Source organism: Lepidochelys olivacea (genome assembly GCF_965140295.1).
Source record: "Lepidochelys olivacea isolate rLepOli2 genome assembly, chromosome: 3".
NCBI lineage: Eukaryota > Metazoa > Chordata > Testudines > Cheloniidae > Lepidochelys > Lepidochelys olivacea.
Window position 1 is genome coordinate 35,797,375 of NC_140413.1, and position 25,895 is coordinate 35,823,269.

Sequence of the window (25,895 nt, forward strand, 5' to 3'; positions counted from 1 at the left end):
TTTAGAAGCTATACTATCTGCAAGATGGCCCTTCCAATTGTAATTTACCAGCTGCTGTCAGTACCACTGCCCTCATTGGGGTAGACTCCAAACTTTGTCCTTATACTAATACTGGAGATTCTCTTTAAACCGAATTGATCTTTAACCCATTAACTCATGTTAAACCTACAAATTGCCTTGTCTTCACTAGGATTTTACCACTTATTAAAAAACACACCTTTGTTCCTGGTGAAGAGAAGGCCTAAGTGTTGGTACCACCTGTTTTGAAACTGTCTTCGCTAGAAGGGACACTTTACAGGTGGGTAAAGAAATGGGTAATTATATGAATTAATCATAACAAGTTCACATTTTAAAAAGGCAAATTGCTTTTTGCATTTTTATCAGCTTGGACAACTAAAACTCAGTGTTGCCAGTTTCACATTTATTCATAGATACTAAGGTCAGAAGGGACCATTATGATCATCTAGTCTGACCTCCTGCACAACGCAGGCACAGAATTTCACCCACCCACCCTTGCGAAAAACCTCTCACCTATGTCCGAGCTATTGAAGTCCTCAAATCGTGGTTTAAAGACTTCAAGGAGCAGAGAATCCTCCAGCAAGTGACCCGTGCCCCATGCTACAGAGGAAGGCGAAAAACCTCCAGGGCCTCTTCCAATCTGCCCTGGAGGAAAATTCCTTTCTGACCCCAAATATGGCGATCAGCTAAACCCTGAGCATATGGGCAAGATTCACCAGCCAGATACCACAGTCAGTTTCAGGTTCTCAGTGCAGCCACATTTTTATTGCAAACCCTGCAGAGAAATGTAGAGTTGTTTAAAGCCAACTATTTCCATTAGCTATTTTTTTCCCCATTTTAACTTTTGGAAACACTTCTGTTGGCTTTGGTTTGTCAACGTATTCCAGTGGGTATGGAGGGCAGTGGTGTCGGACTCAGGAAAACAGTATTCCATTCCTCTCTTGGCCACAGATTTACTGTGTAATGGTAGGTAACTCACATCTTTGTGCAATGTTTCAGGCCCTTTCGCCCTTTGTTAGTTTTGTCTAATTAGTTTTGTCAGCTCTTTGGGGCAGGGACTGTCTCCTATTATGCATTTGTACAGCACCTAACGCAATGGACCCCTGATCTCTATTAGGGTTTCTCGGAACTAGGGTAATAATAAAAGATTTGTACAAAATTTAAATGTTGAGCCAGCTTTTCATACTTACTCCAGTTTTTTAAACTTTTCCCGCCCGGCAGCCACGTATTTGCCGCCCTGCTTTAGGTCGGACAGGTTGCGGAGGCGGTGCCCTTCCTGGGGGGTGTACAGGGTCCGCACCCCAAAGGGCACCTCCACCCCTTCGCTCAGCAGGGCGATCAGCGCCTCGAAAGTCTTCACGTAGCGATGGTGGATCACGAACTTCCTGCCCGAAAAGAAGGGGTCCCCGTTGCGGTACACCAGCACCGTGCTGGCCGGGGTCACCCCCGTCAGGCTGTAGCTGGCCCGGGGGCGTGGCGATGGCACCATGGCCCCGGGGAAGGTGGGCTGGGAGGGGCAGGTGAGGCTAACACACACCATAACCCCCCCACCCCCCGCCAGGGCACGGGTGGGGGGCTATTCACAGCCGCTGTCCGGCCTCCTGAGCTGTACCAGGCACCAGCTGGGGCTGCTCCCCAGGCCTCCTAATTCATAGCGTCCCCAGGCGGCCCGGCCCGGCCCCCACCCCCGGATCGCAGCAGCTGTCCCGAGCTGGCCCCTCTCCCCTCCCGGCACGGGGCTGACGTGACCCGCGGGGATTGTGATCCCCATCCCCGCAGGCAGGGGGCAAGCCGGGCCCCGGGGCACTGACTGGTCTCCCCGGCAACCTGCCGAGCGGGGGCCCGCCACCAGGACAGCGCGGCCGGGGGGTCTGGACGAAAAACCCGCCCTGGTCTCGCCCAGTCTCTCCCTCCTGCCCGCGACTACCGCACCTCCTCTGCGGGCACTCAGATCCCTCCGCGCGGAGTCTGCCCCGCGCCGGATCCCCTTCCGTCCTCCTCCACTTCACCGCCTTCTCCCACCCCATCAGATCCCCTCCCTCCCTCCCCCAGTCACCTCTCCCCGGCCCCCATCAGATCCCCCTCCTTCCTGCCCCCTTAACCCCCTTCTCCCACCCCATCAGATCCCCTTCCTTCCTCCCTCCCCCAGTCACCTCTCCCCGGCCCCCATCAGATCCCCCTCCTTCCTGCCCCCTTAACCCCCTTCTCCCACCCCATCAGATCCCCTTCCTTCCTCCCCCAGTCACCTCTCCCCGGCCCCCATCAGATCCCCTTCCTTCCTTCCTTCCTTCCTGCTCCTTTAACTCCCTTCTCCCACCCCACTCAGATCCCCTTCCTTCCTCCCCCAGTCACCTCTCCCCGGCCCCCATCAGATCCCCTTCCTTCCTCCCTCCCCCAGTCACCTCTCCCCAGCCCCCATCAGATCCCCTTCCTTCCTCCCTTCCCCAGTCACCTCTCCCCAGCCCCCATCAGATCCCCTTCCTTCCTCCCTCCCCCAGTCACCTCTCCCCGGCCCCCATCAGATCCCCCTCCTTCCTGCCCCCTTAACCCCCTTCTCCCACCCCATCAGATCCCCTTCCTTCCTCCCTCCCCCAGTCACCTCTCCCTGGCCCCCATCAGATCCCCCTCCTTCCTGCCCCCTTAACCCCCTTCTCCCACCCCATCAGATCCCCTTCCTTCCTCCCCCAGTCACCTCTCCCCGGCCCCCATCAGATCCCCTTCCTTCCTTCCTTCCTGCTCCTTTAACTCCCTTCTCCCACCCCACTCAGATCCCCTTCCTTCCTCCCCCAGTCACCTCTCCCCGGCCCCCATCAGATCCCCTTCCTTCCTCCCTCCCCCAGTCACCTCTCCCCAGCCCCCATCAGATCCCCTTCCTTCCTCCCTTCCCCAGTCACCTCTCCCCAGCCCCCATCAGATCCCCTTCCTTCCTCCCTCCCCCAGTCACCTCTCCCCGGCCCCCATCAGATCCCCCTCCTTCCTGCCCCCTTAACCCCCTTCTCCCACCCCATCAGATCCCCTTCCTTCCTCCCTCCCCCAGTCACCTCTCCCTGGCCCCCATCAGATCCCCTTCCTTCCCCTTTAACCGCCTTCTCCCACCCCACTCAGATCCCCTTCCTTCCTCCCCCAGTCACCTCTCCCCGGCCCCCATCAGATCCCCTTCTTTCCTGCCCCCTTAGCCCCCTTCTCCCACACCATCAGATCCCCTTCCTTCCTCCCCCAGTCACCTCTCCCCGGCCCCCATCAGATCCCCTTCCTTCCTTCCTTCCTGCTCCTTTAACTCCCTTCTCCCACCCCACTCAGATCCCCTTCCTTCCTCCCCCAGTCACCTCTCCCCGGCCCCCATCAGATCCCCTTCCTTCCTCCCTCCCCCAGTCACCTCTCCCCAGCCCCCATCAGATCCCCTTCCTTCCTCCCTTCCCCAGTCACCTCTCCCCGGCCCCCATCAGATCCCCTTCCTTCCTCCCTTCCCCAGTCACTTCTCCCTGGCCCCCATCAGATCCCCTTCCTTCCTGCCCCCTTAACTCCCTTCTCCTACCCCACTCAAATCCCCTTCCTTCCTCCCCCAGTCACCTCTCCCCATCAGATCCCCTTCCTTCCTACTCCCTTAACCCCTTTCTCCCACCCCACCCAGATCCCCTTCCTTCCTCCCCCAGTCACCATCAGATCCCCTTCTTTCCTCCCCACCCGCCATCACTCCACCCCCTTCTCCCACCCCACTCAGATCCCCTTCCTCCCTCCCCAGCCCCAGTCACTTCACCCCTTCTCCCACCCCCATCAGATCCCCTTCTTTCTCACCACCCGCCATCACTTCACCCCCTTCTCCCACCCCCATCAGTTCCTCTTCCTTCCTCTTGACCTGCAACCACTTCACCCCCTTTGCAGAAATCCCCTCAGTCTCTCCTCCTTTCTCCCTAGCACAAAATTTCCTCAAACTCTCTTCCTTCCCTTCCTGCTACTTACTATTCTCCCATCATGTCACCTTAAATTCAGGTCTGTCATTGCTCCCTCCCCCTACGTTGTAGCCCTTCCAAAAGCCCAGAGAACTCCCTTTCGCACAAACAAGCTAGTAGAATTTTTGTCAGAGAAAAAAAAAGAGGAGAAACCGGTAGAAGACTCATTTTAAAGTCATTGGTTCCACATTAGAGTAAGGTGGCACAGGGCTGCTTGACAACATTCTGGCAGCTGTCCCCAGCGAGGGAAAAAAGCAATTTTAAAAAAATAGTGCAATCACTTCTGTGGTTCTCCAACTGCAAAAGCTTGATTGCTATTGCTTTAAATAGATCATTTCAGTTTGTGAGTGATTATTTGTTACCAGTTTTAGAATTATTTTCAGGCTCCTTAGGGACTTTGTCATGCTTCTCTTGTGTGAGATTTATTGGTGGGAAATTCTCATGCTGTGACACGGTGAAGGAGTGAACTTTCAGAATATTTGTAGACAGAAATTTGAAATATGGTGTTGAAAAAAATCTCATAATTATGGGGCAGATTTTAAAAACTTCAAAATTTATTGAGTGTTAGAGAGTCTCTCCTTCCAAATGAGATTATATTTACACATTGTAAAGAGAGTGGTCACTTTGGATGGGCTATTACCAGCAGGAGAGTGAGTTTGGAGGGGGGGGGCGGAGGGTGAGAAAACCTGGATTTTTGCTGGAAATGGCCCAACTTGATCATCATACACATTGTAAGGAGAGGTTTCAGAATAACAGCCATGTTAGTCTGTATTCGCAAAAAGAAAACAAGTACTTGTGGCACCTTAGAGACTAACCAATTTATTTGAGCATAAGCTTTTGTGAGCTATTGCTCACTTCATCGGATGCGCATCCAATGAAGTGAGCTGTAGCTCGCGAAAGCTTATGCTCAAATAAATTGGTTAGTGTCTAAGGTGCCACAAGTACTCCTTTTCTTATTGTAAGGAGAGTGATCACTTTAAATAAGCTATTACCAGCAGGAGAGTGGGGTGGGAGGAGGTATTGTTTCATGGTCTCTGTGTATATAATGTCTTCTGCAGTTTCCACTGAATGCATCCGATGAAGTGAGCTGTAGCTCACGAAAGCTTATGCTCAAATAAATTGGTTAGTCTCTAAGGTGCCACAAGTACTCCTTTTCTTTTAACTAAAGGATAGAATACAAAGTAAGCTATAAAGGTTAATAAACAAAATGGAGAAAAGCTTCTTTCTTAGAACAAGAGAGGACACATATTAGATGACTCATAAGAGGAAGGATGGTCCAGTGGGGAGGATGCTGGCCTGGCACTTGTGGGTCCAATCCCCTGTTCTGCAACAGGTTTCTTGTGTGACGTTTAGCAAGATATTTAATCTCTCTGTGCCTCCATTCTCCATCTGCAAAATGGGGATAGCTGCATTTCCCTATCCAGCAGGGTGTTATGAGGAGAAATACATTAAAGATAGGGATTACAAATACCTTGGATAGATTGTAGTATTACAGAATAAGTACTTTTCACTGACACTTCATAAGAGTGATAAACAACATAATACTAATGATGTCAGGAATAGTAATTAGGTGTAAATCAAAAGCATAGATTACAAACAGTATATGTTATGCCACAACATATTTTGAATGCTCTCAAATACAGTGCATTAAACAAGTAAAGTCAGATACAATTCTGTAATACCCAGTTTTGACCCTATATAAAATATACATTTATGTCAAATTTCACAGTGACAGACTACTTACATATAAAGAAAAAGCAGTCCCCATTTCATGGGCAATTCAGCTTTAACTACAGAATCACTGCCAATGCCTCCATAATTGTTACAGACAATGCTATTTTACATTCAATTATTATGTAAAATTCCAGAAAATTGTTTGCCATATCTGCCTTCATATATATATATCATGCAGCATTTTAATTACTACAATATAAGCTTGAGTACAAACAATTAAAAACCCACCCACACTCACCCCCCATAAAGATGCCTGCCCATGGCCCTAACTACTCTCCATCTCCATCACACCACTTCCCCCCAGAAGCCATCGTGCAAATGAGAGGTGCATGGGGAACAAGGCTGGTGTGTGCCCAGAGTAAGGAAAGCAAAGCAGAAGGTGGGGCCACCTTTTCCTGTCTGCAGTATATCATGATCATGTGTCATCACACAAAAAGCCTCACCATGCCTTGTAGAGTCAGCCCCAGGCTGAGCACTTTTTTCTCTCCTCATTCAGCATAATCTAGGCCCAGGGTCACAAAACTGCGTGCTTAGAGCTATGCTTCTGAAGACATATTTAGGCACTGACCTGATTTTTTTTTTTTAAGTGCTGAGCACCCAATAGCTCCCACTAATGTCAAAGAGAACTCCGGGATGCTCAGTATTTTTGAAAATCAGGTCACTAATTTAGATCGCTAAATAGGGGTTTAGAAGCATAACTTTAAGCACTCTTTAAGCATAACTTTCAAGCATAGGCTCGTAGAGAAACAGACAATATTTGGGTGTTAGATTACAGCAAAAAAAGTGCAAGGCAAAGGAGGGTTAAAATCATTCTGTGTGTTTTCATAAAGAAATATATGTTTCCAAATTCCACCAATATATTGACACACTTGAAGCTGACAGAGAGACACAACCTGTCTTTCTTCTTAGGGTTTGGAATCTTGACAAAATAATCCATGAGCGCACTTTGTACTATCAGAAGGATAGGCTGTAGAGATGCTTATGAATACATAATTTATATAATGAATAATTATGAAATGGCTGTATATGAGAACTGTAGACATGAGTGAAAGCTGTAGAACATAAGTAGATCTTTTTGATTGGCTTATAATTAAGACAGACATAACAATAAAGCATAGCCTGTCTCTGATTTATTTGTATTTAAAAATGCCATTTCTTTTCACCACTAAGACACTACAGGCAGTACATTTTAGGGTAATTAGTGGATTTACAAAGTGGTTAAAATAATTTGGCCTTCAATTTTGATTCTCACAAAGATGAGCTTTGATCACCCAGGAATGCACTGTGTTATCATTGATGTATTTTTTGGAGAAAATCAATTTCAGCAAAAATATATTACTTTCCTTATATTCCTAGGAGTACAGAAGTCATTGTATTATTGTACAGCCATGAGACATACAGAATTGTTATGTTTGAATTATTGCTGGGAAAAAGTCATGCTTAGTTTAATGAATGTGTACCATTCAACAAATATATTCAAGTGTATATAATACGGAAAAAAGTGAACATCCATTCTATAACCCTTAAAGCCTTTTTTAGAAAATCCTCTTTGTTCATTTGCTTGTATAAAATGGAGCCCGTGGGAAACCCCAGAGACGCATCCTACTTACACCTCCATCAGGAACAATAATGAGTCTCACTTGAGTGATTACATCCTGCATTTCCAGGGCAGTACCGAAGAAATGCCTCTTGTTAGGCTTAAGCTAAAACAAAAATGTAAGGTAAAACTGGCATACTTAAATACTGCCTTTTAACAGAATAACTGTTACATATAGACAGAAGGGTGCATATGTCCACTAACACTTTAGTTACAGATAGAATAGATGAAATTCAGATACACAGAGAAGAAACTACAAAATTCAAGAATCTAAAATAAATCTCATTATTATTTGATATACTGTATAATGCTTCTCCATCCCCCAAGGGAAAAAAAAATCATGAAAACAAGGTGTGTGTCCACTTTTGCTTACTATACTGTGTAGTTTTGTCCTTGTAGTGTTTGTAAATTGATCTACTCATATAAACACCTACAAAACACTTTTTAAAAAAAGCATTATTTCAATACAACCAATAGGCTATAAGCTAACAGTCCACAGTATTCATGTGATCTAGAAATAAAAGCCTTACCTTTGTAACAGAAAGCAAAGGGTTCCATTTTGGATCCTGTTTAAGGTTCCCTTTCTGTGTTATGCAATCTTTTTCCTTCTTGTGTGTTCAGAACACAGGCCTCAAGTTTGCAGGTATCTGGAAAGTTACCTGACAGCAAACAGTAACATGTTTTTGTATATTTTTGTTGCATTATAATTATTTTCTTAAGATAAATTTAGGCTTTCAGAGCTGAAACACAGAGTAATGAATTTCACAAAACACAGAATTGATTCTTTACGTTTATACTGCAATTATGACTAGAAGAAATAAGTAGAGCTGCACAAATAATTAAAAAGCTATTTACAAATATTTTAATATAAAAAAATCACAACACTTCTATTTATTCATGAATATTAGTGAATTATGCACCCACCTCCATCACCAGGACCAATAACAACTACATAATTTATTCCATAAATTCCACATTTGTCATACTATATTTGTTCAATAAAATACATTTTTTCTACAAATATTTAAAACCTACTGCTTGGAGGAATATGGTTTGACTCTTTGTAAGAACTGATATAAAGTGCTCAGATTCTCCAATCCATTCGATCGTGACTTCAATGAAACCAGGATTTTAATGGCAAAATACTCATGGACTTCAATGGAGTCAGGATTTCACTCAGTGACTGCCCTCAAAGATTCCCCCAGCATCGAGGAATCCTCCCCTGATTAGGGCAGCTATAGTGGCTTCTATGCTACCCAGTCCTGGTGCCGATATGCCCAGCAGAAGGAAGATACACCCTAGGTGCCCCTGAGCTTAGCTGATCATCAACTGCTGAAACAGTTTAACTCCACCTTTGCCCAGTAACCAATGGTCCTGCACAATATATCTATGGTACAACATATGGTTTTGGTATGATCAGTAAAATACAGGGGCCAAATAAGCAGCATTTGTTTTACCTTTAAAGTGATAAGTGTCTATTTTAATGTGAGTTATTACACAAGGATGTGCCAGCCGGAAAACTGCCCATTCATTCCCTGATATGAGGAGGATACCTTTGTCATCAGCCTGAAAATAAGAGGGAAAAGCCTTTTACGTGGTTCGGTGAATTACAAAAAATCAAAAAGGTAAAGGCAAGACGGTACATTTTTGCATTTACTAGCTGAACTTGATTTCTGAAAGGAAAAAAGTATAAGGTACGTTTTACTTTCAAACTATTGAATTAATCTGATTGAACACAGGATTCCCCACCTCCCTTCTAACAATGAGAAATTTTTCTGCAAAGAATTATATTAAATAATATATAAGCTACCTTCATGGAATGGTTTAGAGCTCTATTAATAGGACTGAGTAAGATATGGAATCTGCAGGTCAATACAAATATAATGCATTTAAAGAGAGAATTCACAAGCAATTCAGTATGTTTTCCTATGGATAGCTGTAAGATGACGAGTAGTTTCTCTTCAAGAAGAAATCCCATTTTTAGAGTCTGAAAGCCAAAATCATCCTAATCTTAAGGTTCCATTAAACAAAAGTAAACTAAAGGAGTAAACAAAGTGATCCCTTTCCAGTTGCAAGTGCCGGCATTTCAATCATTCCACATACCACATCACATGTAATTCTTACAATAAGCATTCAACCTGTTTTGCATTATTTAGGGCTTCTTTTGAGATCAGTGGCAAAACTCCTATTGACTGCAATGAATGCAGGATTAGGCCATTAATAATTTGCTCCCTTTAAACCTGCTTGCACATTTCTCAATAAATATTGCATCCTTTAACTTTATTATTATATCCATTTGTCTCTCTGTTAAGAACCTGGATTCCCAAAGATGATAATCTTCTCTCCTTTTAGTATAGTTCTTTTCATTATCAAGAAAGGTTAAGAATCCAGATAGAGATGGTGAGAAAAAGACAGACCATAGGGGGCCTAATAGTTTTGAACTAGACCTAGAGAATATATTGCAATGCCTACAATATGAGTTGCTGCTACTTCCTGGGAACACAACACACACTAAGAAAAATTTATTTTAAATCTTCACAAGTTTCACTAACACACACACACACCTATATACACACACACCCCTCTTGGGGATTTAAAATGAAAATCTTTATGAAAAAAATAATTGTAAACAGATCTAAAATAAGAACTGTAACTCACATATTCCTTACTTTTAAAACTGGTGGCCTGTCCGGTCTTCTTGCTGTTTCCCAACCATCTTCTATGGATGTTGCTCTTCCTATCCCTACAAAAATAGGAAACTGTGAACTGGCTCCCCCTTCAGCTCCTGGAAACCCTGGCTGATAAATCCTTTTTGTGAATTAAGCGGCACATACAGTCCAGCAGAGTACCTCCACCAAGTGTCTTTATTGATGTTTATATTCCAAGTGCATCACAACATAGCAGCCGTCATGTGTAGCCCCACTCCTTTCTTTTCCTGTCGTTTTATGGTGCAGCAGACTCAGCATGTGAGACTATGAGCGTCACCTACCTCAGTTTTCACATAAGCAAAAAAATCAATGTCCTGTATCCTTAAAAAAGTGAAGTGATGCTTTTTTTAAATGCTACTCCACTTTCCCAGTACTCTCACCAGTCCTTTTGGACTATCTTCTCTCATCCCGAGGCATCTTGGATTCTTTATGACTAACTTTCTCTCGATGTAATTGTCCTTGCATTGCCACAGCAGATGCTCAACTCTTTCTTGACTTTGCATGCATCACACAACCCATCTTTGTGCTTGTTTAGCAAATTTAAGTTACCATTCAGATCACAGTGACCTGTTAGCACACTAAATATAGTTAATTTACTTCTTCTATCATAGTTATTAAGTGCACTACTATCCTCAAGTTTAGCACACATTTCATAGAACCTTCTTCCTTTTTTCTCTTTGGCCCATAGTTTTTACCATTGCTTCTTAAGTTCTCTCTTAACCAAACTTCTGATGTCCTGTTTATGCAAAGGTATCTGTATATCAACCTCCCCATTTTAAGGCATTTGTCACTGCTTTATCTGCCATTTCATTGCCCAGTACCCCAACATGCACTGGAATCCACACTATTACAATGTGTATACCCATTTGTACTACCTCTGTAGTACAGAACAATAGTTCATTGATTAAGTCATTCCTGTTTTATGTGGCTTCTTTTCTAATCACCACTATACCTGATAAAGAGTCAGATAGGATAGAACAGTCATAGCTAGGCATACATCTCTTATCCAGGTGAATCTATTTGTGTCCCATGAAACAGATATGGTGAATGCTGCTATAGCCACAATATGCCTATGATTGGACCATCCTTTTTGGTGCAGGAGAATCATATGGTGTAGTGGGATCACATCGTATTGGAAACCTGGGATAACCAGCAGTGGCTTCAGAACTTCTAAATTAGGAAACAGACCTTCATGGAGATGTGCGATGAGCTTGCACCAAACCTCCCACACCAGAACACTTGATTCAGAGAAGCCATACTAATGCAGAACCAAGGGACTATTGCCTTGTGGAAGCTAGCAACACCAGACAGCTACCTGTCAGTTGCAAACCAATGAGGGGTTGTAAAGTCCACTGTTGGCATCATGGTTGTGCAGGTTTGCAAAGCAATTAACACTGTGCTAACAGTGTGCCCGTCAATTCAGCCATCATAATGACCACAAAATTGGATAGACTCATAGATCTCTGAATTCCAAATTCAGGGATACAAAAGGCCATTCCCACTCTACCTGTAGACTTCTGTAGAGTCATTGGTAGAGATTTGCCATGTATAAACTCCTAAATCATAGTCATCGTATTTAATGGTCCTGCTCTTCCCTTTGTTTTTTCATATAATTCCAAATCCACAGCTAGAGAGATAACTGTCCAGCTGTAGTTCAATTTCCCATGACTAAAGATTTTAATTTCTCCCAGATCTTCCTTTTCACCCAAGTCTTATACCCGCCTTTTGACCCTATTAGCATATGGGAGTTTTTGTGATGCCCAGTTACTTCTTGTTGACTTAATTCCCAACAATCCTCATATACTTGTTTTGTACTCTTATCTTCACTATTTACATTAACCTGAGCCCAAAAGGCAAAATCTAACAATTTTATCCTTAAATTTATAGGCATTTCTCCGGTTGCTATGTGAAGCACACAAAGGAGTCGTAATACTTGCACCACATGCAATTCACAGAGCTTGGGCTTGGATCAGCTTTCTTTTCTTGTGTGTGCTGATTTAGAAGCTGAATTCTAAAGGCTTAGCTTCCATAATATATAACTGGTCTTTTTAATGTCCTATATAGCAATAACAATGTGTTCTTATCTGCACCTCAATTATTCCCAGAAGATTCATCCTACCTTTACATTTAGTCTTGATATTATCTATATGACCTTTTCAAGTTAGTTTATCATCTAACATAACTCCTAAGAATGTAATATTTTGAACTACCTGTATTCTTTCTGTATAGAGATATAGCTTTCATTCTTTCCCAAATTTCCTTGTTGTGAAGTTCATTCCCTTTGTTTTAGCAAGTGAACTTAAATCCCCAAGTATCTCCACATTCTGAAATTCCCGAACGCCTCTTTCATTGTCTCCACTGCTATCTTAAGTCTTCTATGCTTGGCCCATATAACACCATCATCAGCAAATAGAGTAATATCTATTCCTGCCCATATATTCTCCGGGACATCATTAATCGTAATGTTAAATAGGATTGGGCTGATAATGCTCCCCTGTGCGCTGCCGTTAGTAAGTTTATAAATATTTTAAAAAGCCACCACCACCCTGACTTGTATGGTTCTATCACTTAAGAAATCTCTTATCCATCAGAACATTCTTCTTTTTATTCCAGTTGCGGCTAGCGTATACAGCAAGCCTTCCCTCCATACCATGTAAGATGCTTTTTCAATGTCCAAAAAACTGTCAAACTCTCTGTTCCTCATGGTTTTTTGTATTTCTGTTTCTAATCTTACAGTATGATCAGCTGTGCATCTTACTTTCCTGAAACCATTTTGTACACAATTTATTTCTTTTTTTTCCCAAGTATGCTACTATTCTCTAATTTATCATTTTGCCCACACACGATGTGAGGGCAATAGGTCTATACGCATCAGGTACTGTGCGTAATTTACCATGTTTTGCTTGTTGCCAATAGTATTCCTTTTCCCCATGTATTATTATATAATTTCAGTAAAACTCTTAAACTCCCTTCTGATAGGTGCTTAAGCATTTCATTACATATACTATCTTTACCTGGGACTGTTTTTACTTTTCTATAGCTTTTTTGAGTTCCTATATGCCAGTGATTCTCAAACTTTTGTACTGGTGACCCCTTTCACACAGCACACCTCTGAGTGTGACCCTGCCCCCATATAAATTAAAAAAACACTTTTTTGTATATTTAACACCATTATAAATGCTAGAGGCAAAGCAAGGTTTGGGGTGGAGGCTGACATCTCATAACCCCCCACATAATAACCTCACAACCCCAGTTTGAGAACCCCTCTATATGCTGACATTTTCATTCAATATGTTATCTTTATATTCTACTCAGCCATGTAAGAATACATCCATCCATCTCTGCTCCGTATTCTTTGGATACAAATTCTTCTATTCCTTTTTCTTCTTCCTAATCTGAAGCAATTCCTCACCCATTATTTCTTCTCCCTCGTTTTCCAACATAACTTCCAGCCTTTCACTTTCAGTTTGTATTTCCAGCTCTGGTCAGCCACCAGCCCAAACTGCCCCTGAGTTCCAAGCCCAGCTCTCAGTCTGTCCCATGCTGTTCCTTAGCTCTGCCTTTTTTACTGCTTGCGTTCTACTCAGAGCTACCCAGCTGGTGAGCTAATTTCCTCATTAGCTCCTCAGGTTTTCTACAGGTGCAAGTGATCTCTTCTGCCCTTTCAAACCCAAACTAAGTCCCTCCTACTCTGAGGGCTTGGCTACACTATAGGTTATGTTGATATAACTTATGTAAGCTACACCAGCCTAAGCACTAATATGGACAGTTCTATGTCAGTGGGAGAGCTTCTCCCACGGAAATAGCTGCTCCCTTTATGGAGGTGGTTTTATTATGCCAATGGGAGAGCTCTCTCCTGTCAGCATATAGCCTCTTCACCAGACATGCTACAGCGGTGCAGCTGCATCAGTGCAACTGCGCCGCTGGAGCGCGTCTAGTGTAGACTAGCCCTAACTACAACCAGTGCTCTGGGTGTTCTATGAGACCAGGGTGCTGGCTTCCAAAGGGCTCAGTTTATAGCTACTAAGAGCACCCTGTCACAGTAACACAGTGGACGGAAGGTATTCTCTATAAATCACCTGTGGTTTCTCTCTGCTTTCAATGTTTTTTCTGAATTCAGTGCTCATGAAAGATGCTAGAGTGTAGTTTTCAGGTATGTCACCTTGCTGTATATCCACTGAACATGTACAATGCAGGCAATGGATATGCTATTTTCATCACTTTGCCCCACCAGTATGCCACAACCATAACCAGGCACGCCCATTTCTAGGGGGGCCAGAATGGTTGTTACTATGTTCAATTCAGTCCTTTGCTTCTGTTGAGACTGCCAGTGGTGGTGGGTTTTGTGATGTGAACACTTCTCCACAGGGATATAGACTGAGAGCATCAAAAGAGAGGACAGATCAGATCCCCCAAGAATCACATGTAGAGGAGTGCTCCACCCATGGAAGGAAGGCTCTGGCACCTCCAAAGCACCATTTCCTCTCCCTCCCTGACTTTCCAGACCTCTTCTCCATATGATCTGGGGTCTTTGTGAGAGAGAGGATGGAATTTGGGAAGGGGCAGACCAGTGGTGGAAACATTAAAGCCGCCGTCCTAGCCCGGAAGAATTTCCTTGAAAGAGTTAATACCACCCTAGACTAGTCACTATTTTGCATAACACGCCCTCCACCATACCCAGAACACACTGGGGTCCCTGCGAGCCACTTGAAGCCAAAAGGGAGTCCCTGGTAGCATGGCTCCAGTGGCAGCTCACTACCAGGGAGGTGAGGGGTATGGGGAAAGACCATGCAAGGGAGTTCAGAACCTCTATATCAGCGTTAGGCAACCTATAGCACATGTGCCAAAGGCAGCATGCAAGCTGATTTTCAGTGGCACTCACACTGCCCGGGTCCTGGCCACCAGTCCGGAGGGCTCTGCATTTTAATTTAATTTTAAATGAAGCTTCTTAAACATTTTAAAAACCTTATTTACTTTACATACAACAGTAGTTTAGTTATATATTAAAGACTTATAGAAAGAGACCTTCTAAAAACGTTAAAATGTATTACTGGCAAGCAAAACCTTAAATTAGAGTGAATAAAGGAAGACTTGGTATACCACTTCTTAAAGGTTGCCGACCCCTGCTCTATATGGATGTATCCTGCAGATTTCAGGATATCTGCCCTGTTTGGGGCAGCTTTTCTGTGGTGGAAGGAATAAAACCATACTATCTACATGCTACAGGGGATTCTCCATGAGGAAATCCTTGTGGTCTTCTTTTTAAAAAGTTCCTTCCCAAAGTTTTTGCCACAGGAGAAGATAATCTGAGCTCTGGCTACAGAATGAGCCCTCTAAATGTAACAATTTAAATTTACTACTGAGCAGTGGCCTAGAAGTGAAATCCTTGTTTACAGATGGCATTAGAAATCCTGGCCCATATGGAAGATTGCATCTATCATAAATTAAGTTAATAAAACAAATATATTTAATTGGTAAGTTCATATAACTATGTGGGTAGGGCCCAGACCTGCATCTCATGTGAGTTTTGTTTGAGAAAAGACTACAGGACTGAATTCAGTAAATTCGACTTTAAACCAGTTATCGTAACTACTGTGACCAAAGAGGGAGTTTTTGTTAAACTACATAGGAGAATGATTAACATTGATTCTATGCTGTGAATACAGTTTACTTTTAGTATTTAAAACCAGAAATAGTAAATGCCTTTAACTTACCTAGAATATTTCTTGGGTGGCCTCATTGAGCACTGCTAAATCCAACACAAATACCCCCATTCTCCATTGCCACCAAGTCATCCAAGTCATTTGGGCCAGAAGCTGACCAGTCTTTCTGCACAACACCATACACTTTGAAATGTGCAATCCCACCATCTGTCAAAAAATAAAATTAAAGTGAATGATTTTTATCTTTAAGAATGAATAGAACCATGAGAGCCATGCTTATACATATTCAGATGCAGTGTACAGCACAGATGGCAAATGCAAGATATACTGTACTTTCCTTTTAATGTACAGACACTGGAATAAAAGGAAAGGGTTTGGATTTCAGTGTGGAAGCTGATCATGACACGTTTCCACACTGGGGTTCTTCAATTTATTATGTCATTAATAAACATCAAGGCCAGAAGGATATCCATGATACATGTCAGTGCACTAATAATCCCAGTGCAGTAGTATCTGAGAATACTGTCAAACCCTTTAAACCATTGTGTAGAGTTTATAAAAGTTTATAAAATTCACACTGAGAATCAAAGAGCAAAACTGATAGAAGGATCAAACAAGCTTTATAACAACACAGTTCTGGATATATTTGTGCATTCTAGATATACTCGGTCCTGCCTCAGTGTGGTGGGAATGGATTAGATGATCTCTTGAGATTCCTTCCAGCCTGACATTTCTATGATTGCTCCAAAGTTTCTTCTAGGAGTATGCCTTCTCATGAGCATTTCAGAAATTTGTTAAAAAGCAAAATATTATTTTAAATTCCATTTGAACAGTTTATTACAAAAGAAGCTGCTGTTATACAGTGCATCCTTTATCCAGATGTATACTAATGCATTAGGAAATTTAAATCAGGCAACTGTCATGACTGTGGATTGGGTAGTCATGCCTACTGGTCGGAGCAGTGATGGTCAGAGGCCAGGAACAGCACCAAAGATCAGAGCTAGAGTCAGGAACCAGGAGTCCAAGATCAAGAGGGGCAGGCCTAACACTACAACTGGCAGTGGCAATAGAGTCCAATTCCAGGAACTCCTCCTGGGCTTAAACAGGGTGTCTGGACCAATCAGGGGCCACAAATGAAGCTGTGTTTCTGAGATGGTACTTCTTGTGGTGTTTATCTCCACAGGAGCTACACAACCGTGTGCATGGCTGCCGGCAGTGGTGTATATATTTTTTAAATTGAACTCACCAAAAAACTAATTAAACTCACAAATTTGGAAACCCCAAGATACGCACATAACAGAAAGAGGCTTCTCTGGCTGACCTCTGGTCCCTCGTAATTGCCGCAGGAAGGCCCCATTCTGACTGGCAATGAGCCTTCTGCTCCAAGCCACCAACTTTTATGTGCAGAGCTACTTTTTCTGTCTCCCTGTTCTGTTCCATCCTCAGCCACTTTCTCTCCCCTGTTCACCCCATACTGCTTCCTGTGCATGCTTCACACACAAATACATAAGTGAGATCAGCATCAGGGGGAGGCAGGGAAATGAAGGAAAGAAGGCTGGGAGAAAACAGGTTGTTCCTACCAGAAACAACAGTGTTAGCCAGGACTGACATTGCTCAGGAGGCCTGGTCTGGCACCTCCTCCATCTCAGGTCCTCCTTCCTTCACAGTCTAGCGCTCTGGCCCTGGAAAACTGCCAGACCCCTGAAGGTATTAAACTGCTCGGGACAGGCTAGTTTCCTAAGGACTGAAGTCCATCTCACATAATTACAATCACCTTTGGATCACTAAATGCAATCCAATGGTCACAGAGAGGGTTATGTGCCTAAAATAGATTTCCACTATTTCCCTGTTAGCTGATGTGTTCATTTTGGAACTATTCACTATCAATTGTCTGAGGCAGGGTTGCCTGATCCTGTGACCCAAAGATAAAGAAACCTCAGCATATTTAAGGCAAAAAAGACCCAAGCCTAAAACATTAGCATTCATTGCATGAGGAGCCCAGCATTTGGGGGTACATTTCCTTGCTTTTCTGCTGATTTCTAGAATTGTCAGATCTTGCTGCATTCACTTTGAATTTCACAGGACATTTTCTGGTTCTGAACCCCAAAACACCAAGTGAACTTGACTTAGTAAAATGTAAATGTAAACGACTGACTTAGAATCATGAACCCCATGTGTTAGAGGGTTCAGGAACACAGTCTAGTCCCCAGAGCACAAGGGGCGAACTCCAGATGCCTTTTGAACACCTGTGTAAAAGGAAGGGCTGCTAGAGAGAAAGAGGAAGGGAAGAAGAGAAGAGGACAATATTTGGAGGAAGTCAGGGCTCCCTACCTAGGTTAGGCTAATCTGAAGGTTAGGCTAATCTCAAGGCTGGGAAAAATTTGGTTTGTAACCCTTTTGCTTTTGTTAACTTGTTTGCTTTGTATTTATAAAGATTATGCCCTGCTAATAGACTTTACTGCCTATTGTCGTGTCTTGTTTCTGCTTGATCATCCCACTAGCCAACCAAAAGCAGCAAAAACCTAATCCTCATACCAAGCCTTATACCTAGCCCAGCACTTTCCTAGTTACTTTATTTCAAAGTACTTGCTCTCTTCCTGTTCCGATGGCAGCAGTACGTGAGATTGGATAGACACAGAACCAGCCAAGAAGTTGTTAAATACCATAGTTCATGAGTCTCTCTCTCTCTCTCTGTATATATATATATATATATATATACACATACACACACACACACTACATAATATATATTACCTGGATATATAAAAATCAATTACTTGGATAGATATTGAGCCTTATGTGAGACCATTCTCTCTTACAGCTGGCAGAAAAATAATTGTGGCTAGTATCAAGGTATCTTGGTTTCAACTCTTTCATAGGAACCAGAAGAGTCCATTCATCTGACTTCATCTGATAACAAATATTAATTAATTAGTTGTCTGGGTCAACGTGACGGATATTCTTCTTTAGTCCATATGTTTATTAATTAGAATTAATACATCCCAGTATGTTCTGATATATTTGAGCCCTTATTTCTCTACCCCATACTTGCTAGAATTCCTTTATTAATCACCTGTGTTTTACAGGTAGGGTTGGGATGGTATTTGCATTCTAAGCCCCAGTGTTCAGCAGCTTATACAGTTCCAAAATAAGTACCTTTGAGTTGAACTTTCAAAGAAATTCATCTGTCATCTAAGAAAGTTTGAAATAAACCATCCATTTTTGAGGACTGACCATTCAAATGAAGGTGGGGTGTTCTTTGATTAAATGGGTAGGGAAGTACTTTTTATTTTCCAAATTTTTTATTTACAACTAAATAAATACATGATGCTAATATAATGTCAAAACTGAGATTTTCATTGCAAAACAAAAATGAAATAAAGAGTTAAGGGGCTGTATTCTTCTCTCAGTTACATTTGGTGTCAGTCTGAAGTAACTCTATTGGGGGTGACTTTTGATTTACACTAGTGTAAATCTAGTATATATTCCTAGAACAACCTTCAATCCATATGTAATGCAATACAGACTTTATGGGTCTGATTCTGCAGTCCTTACTCAGGCAAATATCCCACAGCATTCAAGGAGGGAAGAATGGATGATCTTGTGGTTTGGAGTCAGGAAATTGATTTTTTTATTCCCAGGTCTTCCACAGATTTCCTATGTGACCTGTACAAGACCATTTTCAAAAGTGCCTTAAGTTTGGGTACCCAGCTTAATATATTTAAAGTATCTAAAGCCTGGCGCCTAAAAATGGAGGCATCCAACACGAGGCCACAGGTAAGCAAGATTCATTGGAACAAACTGGAATTAAATGAAGAAAAGCCTTGTACAGGACAACGAAACTGTCATGGCAATTAGAAACGTCACATTAATGGCCTGTTTATTTTTTTAAAACATAATAAGTGACTTGAGAACTCTTGAAAGGTGCCAGCCCTGAGAAATGAAGTCCTGTACTCAATACAGAGGTACAGCACCGGCATGCAAACTTCCCTAGGTTGTCCTACAGATATGTCTCAACACCATTTTGGAGGTGCTCCCTCTAAGTGTGAAAGGATAATTCAGTGTCCATGCCCACTAAATTGTTGTCCTCTTTGATGACACTGCCAAAGTAAATATGCTCATTAAAGCCATCAGCACAATTGGTATTATGGGCACCTGCTCACAAGGATCTGGATTCAGACCAACACTCATTCTAATAATAGATCTCTGAAAAGCCATCACAGTTCAACATTAACTCAGAATCAAATTAGGCCTAATTCAAACTATGGTCTAGAAGTAAAAGCTTCTGTATCCCGTTAGAATCCCAAGAACCGGCCAGCCTCCAACGTCATATACCTTCCTGACAGCTTTTAACTCTTCATCTGAAGCTGCAGTTCCTATCCTGTCCCCTCTTGGCCAAAACTCTGGTAAATCCACTGCAGGAGTAATATAAACACACACCCAGTCAGTAACTAGGGCTATTGAAATATTTTTGTTTTTAAATTAAAATATATAGAATGACAGAAGTAGTAAAAGCACTATTTGATTAGCTGAGTAATGCCATCGCAAGAAGCTGATCATTTTGTAGGAATACTTATTTTAGGTGGACCATGCCTATAAAAATATATTATTCTGGAAGTGTATTTGATATATTATTTCTACTAACAAAAACATTTTAGCTGAATTATTTCAATTTTTTTTGTTTTACAATAGCTCCGGTTCTTCTCTTGGAGCTAAATCCAGGCTCCTCTTCTGCAGCTCCAGCATGATCCCTGCCAGTGGAACCAGTGCAGTTCTGCTGTACAAAGGGATAGCTGTATAGAGGACAGTGGAGGAACATAGCAGGGATATGTAATATCAGCGCGGAACAGACCTCCTCGAGCAACCAGTATGGCACCAGGCAGGGAAAGGAGAAGATAGAGCCAGGGCAAGAAGGGGGAGAAATGATGCTAAAAGATTTACTCCTACATGGTTTTTCCCCATCATTCACTGTGGAAAGGCCACATCCAGAGCCATGGATACACTTCATTCATTCTAATGGAGTAGTTCTTGAGCCATCTAAAGCCTGAGAAAGGTTGGTAGGATTTCTCCCATGGTACATCTGCTTGGCACCTAGCCTGACTACTTAGGCTGGTTTTTTGGACTCTGGATTTAGCCCTTTATGGAGAATTTTCTTTCCTTAAGAACTAAAAAATGTGTTGTTTCAGAGTAGCAGCCATGTTATTCTGTATTCGCAAAAAGAAAAGGAGTTCTTGTGGCACCTTAGAGACTAACCAATTTACTTGATCATAAGCTTTCATGAGCTACAGCTCACTTCATCGGATGCATTCAGTGGAAAATACAGTGAGCAGATTTATATACACACAGAACATGAAAAAATGGGTGTTATCATACACACTGTAAGGAGAGTGATCACTTAAGATGAGTTATTACCAGCTGGAGAGCAGGGGTGGGAAAGAAAACATTTTGTATTGATAATCAAGTTGGGCCATTTCCAGCAGTTAACAGGAACGTCTGAGGAACGGTATGTAGGGGGGAATAAACATGGGGAAATAATTTTACTTTGTGTAATAACACATCCACTCCCAGTCTCTATTCAAGCCTAAGTTAATTGTTTCCAGTTTGCAAATTAATTCCAATTCAGCAGTCTCTCGTTGGAGTCTGTTTTTGAAGTCTTTTTGTTGTAATATTGCAACCTTTACGTCTGTAATCTAGTGACCAGAGAGATTGAAGTGTTCTCCGACTGGTTTTGAATGTCATAATTCTTGACATCTGATTTGTGTCCATTTATTTTTTTTTATGTAGAGACTGTCCAGTTTGACCAATGTACATGGCAGAGAAACATTGCTGGCACATGATGGCACGTATCATATTGGTAGATGCACAGGTGAACGAGCCTCTGATAGCGTGGCTGATGTGATTAGGCCCTATGATGGTGTCCCCTGAATAGATATGTGGACACAGTTGGCAACGGGCTTTGTTGCAAGGATAGGTTCCTGGGTTAGTGGTTCTGTTGTGTGGTGTGTGGTTGCTGGAGAGTATTTGCTTCAGGTTGGGGGGCTGCTGTAAGCAAGGACTGGCCTGTCTCCCAAGATTTGTGAGAGTGATGGGTCATCCTTCAGGATAGGTTGTAGATCCTTGATGATGCATTGGAGAGGTTTTAGTTGGGGGCTGAAGATGATGGCTAGTGGCGTTCTGTTATTATCTTTGTTGGGCCTGTCCTGTAGCAGGTGACTTCTGGCTCTGTCAATTTGTTTCTTCACTTCAGCAGGTGAGTATTGTAGTTGTAAGAATGCTTGATAGAGATCTTGTAGGTGTTTGTCTCTGTCTGAGGGGTTGGAGCAAAATGCGGTTGTATCACAGAGCTTGGCTGTAGACGATGGATCGTGTGGTGTGGTCAGGGTGAAAGCTGGAGGCATGTAGGTAGGAATAGCGGTCATTAGGTTTCCGGTATAGGGTGATGTTTATGTGATCATCGCTTATTAGAACCGTAGTGTCCAGGAAGTGGATCTCTTGTGTGGACTGGTCCAGGCTGAGGTTGATGGTGGACTGGAAATTGTTGAAATCATGGTGGCATTCCTCAAGGGCTTCTTCTCCATGCATCCAGATGATGAAGATGTCATCAATGTAGCGCAAGTAGAGTAGGGGCATTAGGGGACGAGAGCTGAGGAAGCACTGTTCTAAGTCAGCCATAAAAATGTTGGCATACTGTGGGGCCATGCGGGTACTCATAGCAATGCCGCTGATTTGAAGGTATACACTGTCCCCAAATGTGAAATATTTATGGGTGAGGACAAAGTCACAAAGTTCAGCCACCAAGTTTGTCGTGACATTATCGGGGATACTGTTCCTGACGGCTTGTAGTCCATCTATGTGTGGAATGTTGGTGTAGAGGGCTTCTACATTCATAGTGGCCAGGATGGTGTTATCAGGAAGATCACCGATGGATTGTAGTTTCCTCAGGAAGTCAGTGGTGTCTCGAAGATAGCTGGGAGTGCTGGTAGCGTAGGGCCTGAGGAGGGAGTCTACATAGCCAGACAATCCTGCTGTCAGGGTGCCAATGCCTGAGATGATGGGGCATCCAGGATTTCCAGGTTTATGGATCTTGGGTAGCAGATAGAATACCCCAGGTTGGGGTTCCAGGGGTGTGTCTGTGCAGATTTGTTCTTGTGCTTTTTCAGCAATTCTCTGAAATGTGTTTTGTTATTAAGCACACGCAACACCGTGGGGTAAGTGGTGTGAACTTGTGATATAAAACAATTGAAGCAACAGCTGTATTCCCCCATCATTCACAGCCTTGGTCGCCCAGCGTTACTGACACTGCATTGCCAGAAGTGCTGTTTTCCCAAGGCGATATTTCCAGGAATTACATCACTCCAACTACTAACCATGCAATGCCTGAAATGTAACTATTTTAACTACCATAAGAAACAAATTATTGCACTTAACTTTCCCCCATAATAATAAGGCTCTAATATTAGCAATACAATGTAAAGAGCAAATAGCTCTTCCATTTACAATGGATCGCTGGCTAAAAACAGGAAGTTTGAAACATACAAAAGAAAATAATGAAGGAAATACGAATGTTAGTGATAATTATGCCGAAAAATGCAGTGATATGGCTACATCAGACAATTGTGATGACAAAATTAGTGAACCGTATGAACCATCTGTAAGTTTATTGAACGTACCAGCTGCAAAGAAAAATGAAAAAAGCCTGCAAATATGTTGAAGAATATCTTAAATTGGGATTTTCGTGGAGTGGCGATGAGGTGGGGCCTGTTCCACTATGTGTGATTTGTTACGAGACTCTCACAAATGAAAAGTATGAAACCATCCAATCTAAAATGCCATTTTGATAGCAAACATAAAGAATACGAGGAAAAACCTGTAGAATTCTTTGAAAATAGGTGCAAAGATCTCCAAAAGTCGCAGAAAAATATTCGTAATGTGACAGGAGGTGAAAATATGAAAGCTTTGGAAGCTTCATATAGTGTGTTTTACTTAATTGCAAAGTCCGGAGCTGCTGAAGTGATTGGCTGCTTGAATATATACGAGGAGCACAGTTTCCAGCAAAGAAAGATGTGTTTACCTCAAATCCACGGACAATACCTGGTACTCCCAAATGGATAATATACCAATCATGTCCTGAAAGACAGAGGACAAACTGCTTTTCTAACAAGTTTAATATAGCACCAGGGAATAAAAGTATCAATTCTCTTCAACAATATTTAGCGAGTACAACACTTCTTTTTAAATATGTTTAAGAAAAGGGCTCAAGTGGTTAACTTTAGATCCAGATACAGTCCTCAACACCACCAAAATTTGGAGGTGTTCAGATCTGTGCTTTTGTAAAATCAACTTATGTGTAAAACAATCAAAAAGCTACAACACATTCCAATTTATTTTTGAAGGAATTTGCATGTAATCAAAACCTGAAAAACTCCATAAAGACACTAAGCATACTTGACAAAACATGAATAGTACCAAATTGCTGATTGTTATAGTGGCATTTTGAAGAGCATTAGATGTTTGGATTTTAAAAAGGTGTGTGGTTTCCTAAGGCCTTGGACAGAAAATCAAAGGATAGGTCAACAACTCTTTAAGAAAGAATTATTCCAAACTGGGCTATCTGGTTGCCTTTTCTCAAAATGTGGCAATGTGCATGTATTTGGGAGAAAAGATGAGCTCACACCACAGAATTTGAATTCAGGTCTGGATTTCAAAACCCCAGAATTTTGAGTGTGCTCATACCTGGGAGTTTGGTTCACACCATTATAAAATAGAAGACATTTTAAAAATTCAGACAAAGACCTAAGTCTGGATTTTGAATACATCTAAGTTTAGGGGTATTTGGATCCAGCATTTTGGTTTGGGTCCATCTCTATTTTGGAATGAGCAATGACAGGTTTAGGAGTCTCCCCAAATCACTACAAGTGTATATACAGTACTTGGACGTCAAATAAAAACAAAACACAAAAGAGCAGGTCTTGACAACAAGAGCCATCACAGAATGGATACTTAAAGCACAAAAAGAACTCAAACTCCCAGGAAGTTTATAAGCAGTTTCTGGAGCTTTTTCAGTATGCATTAAACTCATGAATTTATCTACTGGTTAAACTCTTGCCATTCAGTATGACTGTGCAAAAATTGAAGGTATGGATTCCTATAGATTGGATGAACCCAAGCCAGTAGTTTTAGTCCATGTGGTGGTTCACACTGTGAAAGATTCATTTGGCGTTTCTGGTTCATTCAGTCCCAACAACTCCAAACTCACCACTCTCAAAACTGGAAGGCTTCATAATGATGTCAGTCAATTTCCTCTCCTCTTTCCACCTCTTCTGCAAATCCTCTACTGTTACTATTTATTAAGTGACTAATCTTAAGCGCATTACCTGGAACCCTTTTCCTCCTTGTCTCCCATCCATCCATCTGCCATAATCAGTCAATTCATCTGGTTTAAAAACTGGACTCTTTTTCTAAAAAAATAAATAAGAACAGGCCATATTCTCTCCTCACTTACACCAATACAACTCCACTAAGCTTAGCGTATTGAGCACAGAATTTTGACCAGCATAGAACATGCAGGTTTCAAGCCGCTTGACTGATTTTATTAGTAAAGGAGCATATAGGTCTCATTCTTGTCTCTAGAAAAATATCAGATGCATCAAATAATGAATTTATACTGATCTACTTCAACTGAGGAGCTAGACTTCCATGTGCCAGTTTTTTTCTTTCAGTTACATATATGGTATCAATCCAGAGTAACCCCACCGATATCAGAGAGATTTTTGCATGTGTAATGACCATAGGAACAGTTTGCTAACTGTTTTTGTATTTTAAATGGAAGTATTTGAAAGTCGTCATAAATTCTAATCAAAGCTAAAATGTATTTTAAAGTTGCTTCCTCAAAAGAGGTGCAGTCAGAGGAAGAATGTGTGCAAAGAAAATTTGTTAACCTAACTAGTTTTAAGATGGAGCTTGAAAGATGTATGAACAGGATTATATGGCAGGGTTGTCATCAAAAAGCAGGGAACTGGACTCTGGGACATAGGAGGTCCCTTCCACTCTTCATAGAATCATAGAATATCAGGGTTGGAAGGGACCCCAGAAGGTCATCTAGTCCAACCCCCTGCTCGAAGCAGGACCAATTCCCAGTTAAATCATCCCAGCCAGGGCTTTGTCAAGCCTGACCTTAAAAACCTCTAAGGAAGGAGATTCCACCACCTCCCTAGGTAACGCATTC

General features: G+C 42.2%; 2 protein-coding genes across 3 annotated transcripts in view; both read right to left on the bottom strand.

Moving 5' to 3' along the window:
• Positions 1-1,641, bottom strand: part of DCDC2C (doublecortin domain containing 2C) — a 107,623-nt gene extending 105,982 nt beyond the window's left edge. For both annotated transcript variants that reach the window (XM_084623925.1, XM_084623924.1), the window contains exon 1: positions 1,209-1,641. In XM_084623925.1, the coding sequence (XP_084480051.1) occupies positions 1,209-1,558 (350 nt within the window). In that variant the 5' untranslated portion in view covers positions 1,559-1,641. The remainder of the gene's footprint in view (positions 1-1,208) is intronic.
• A 5,514-nt stretch (positions 1,642-7,155) lies between these two features.
• The window catches only part of ALLC (allantoicase), a 28,549-nt gene continuing 9,809 nt past the window's right edge, over positions 7,156-25,895 (bottom strand). The window contains 12 exon segments of the mRNA XM_084624269.1: positions 7,156-7,405; positions 7,830-7,904; positions 7,906-7,958; positions 8,757-8,865; positions 9,969-10,042; positions 15,722-15,743; positions 15,747-15,877; positions 18,490-18,580; positions 22,769-22,837; positions 23,742-23,797; positions 25,045-25,086; positions 25,089-25,128. Coding sequence (XP_084480395.1) covers positions 7,256-7,405; positions 7,830-7,904; positions 7,906-7,958; positions 8,757-8,865; positions 9,969-10,042; positions 15,722-15,743; positions 15,747-15,877; positions 18,490-18,580; positions 22,769-22,837; positions 23,742-23,797; positions 25,045-25,086; positions 25,089-25,128 — 912 coding nt within the window. The 3' untranslated portion in view covers positions 7,156-7,255.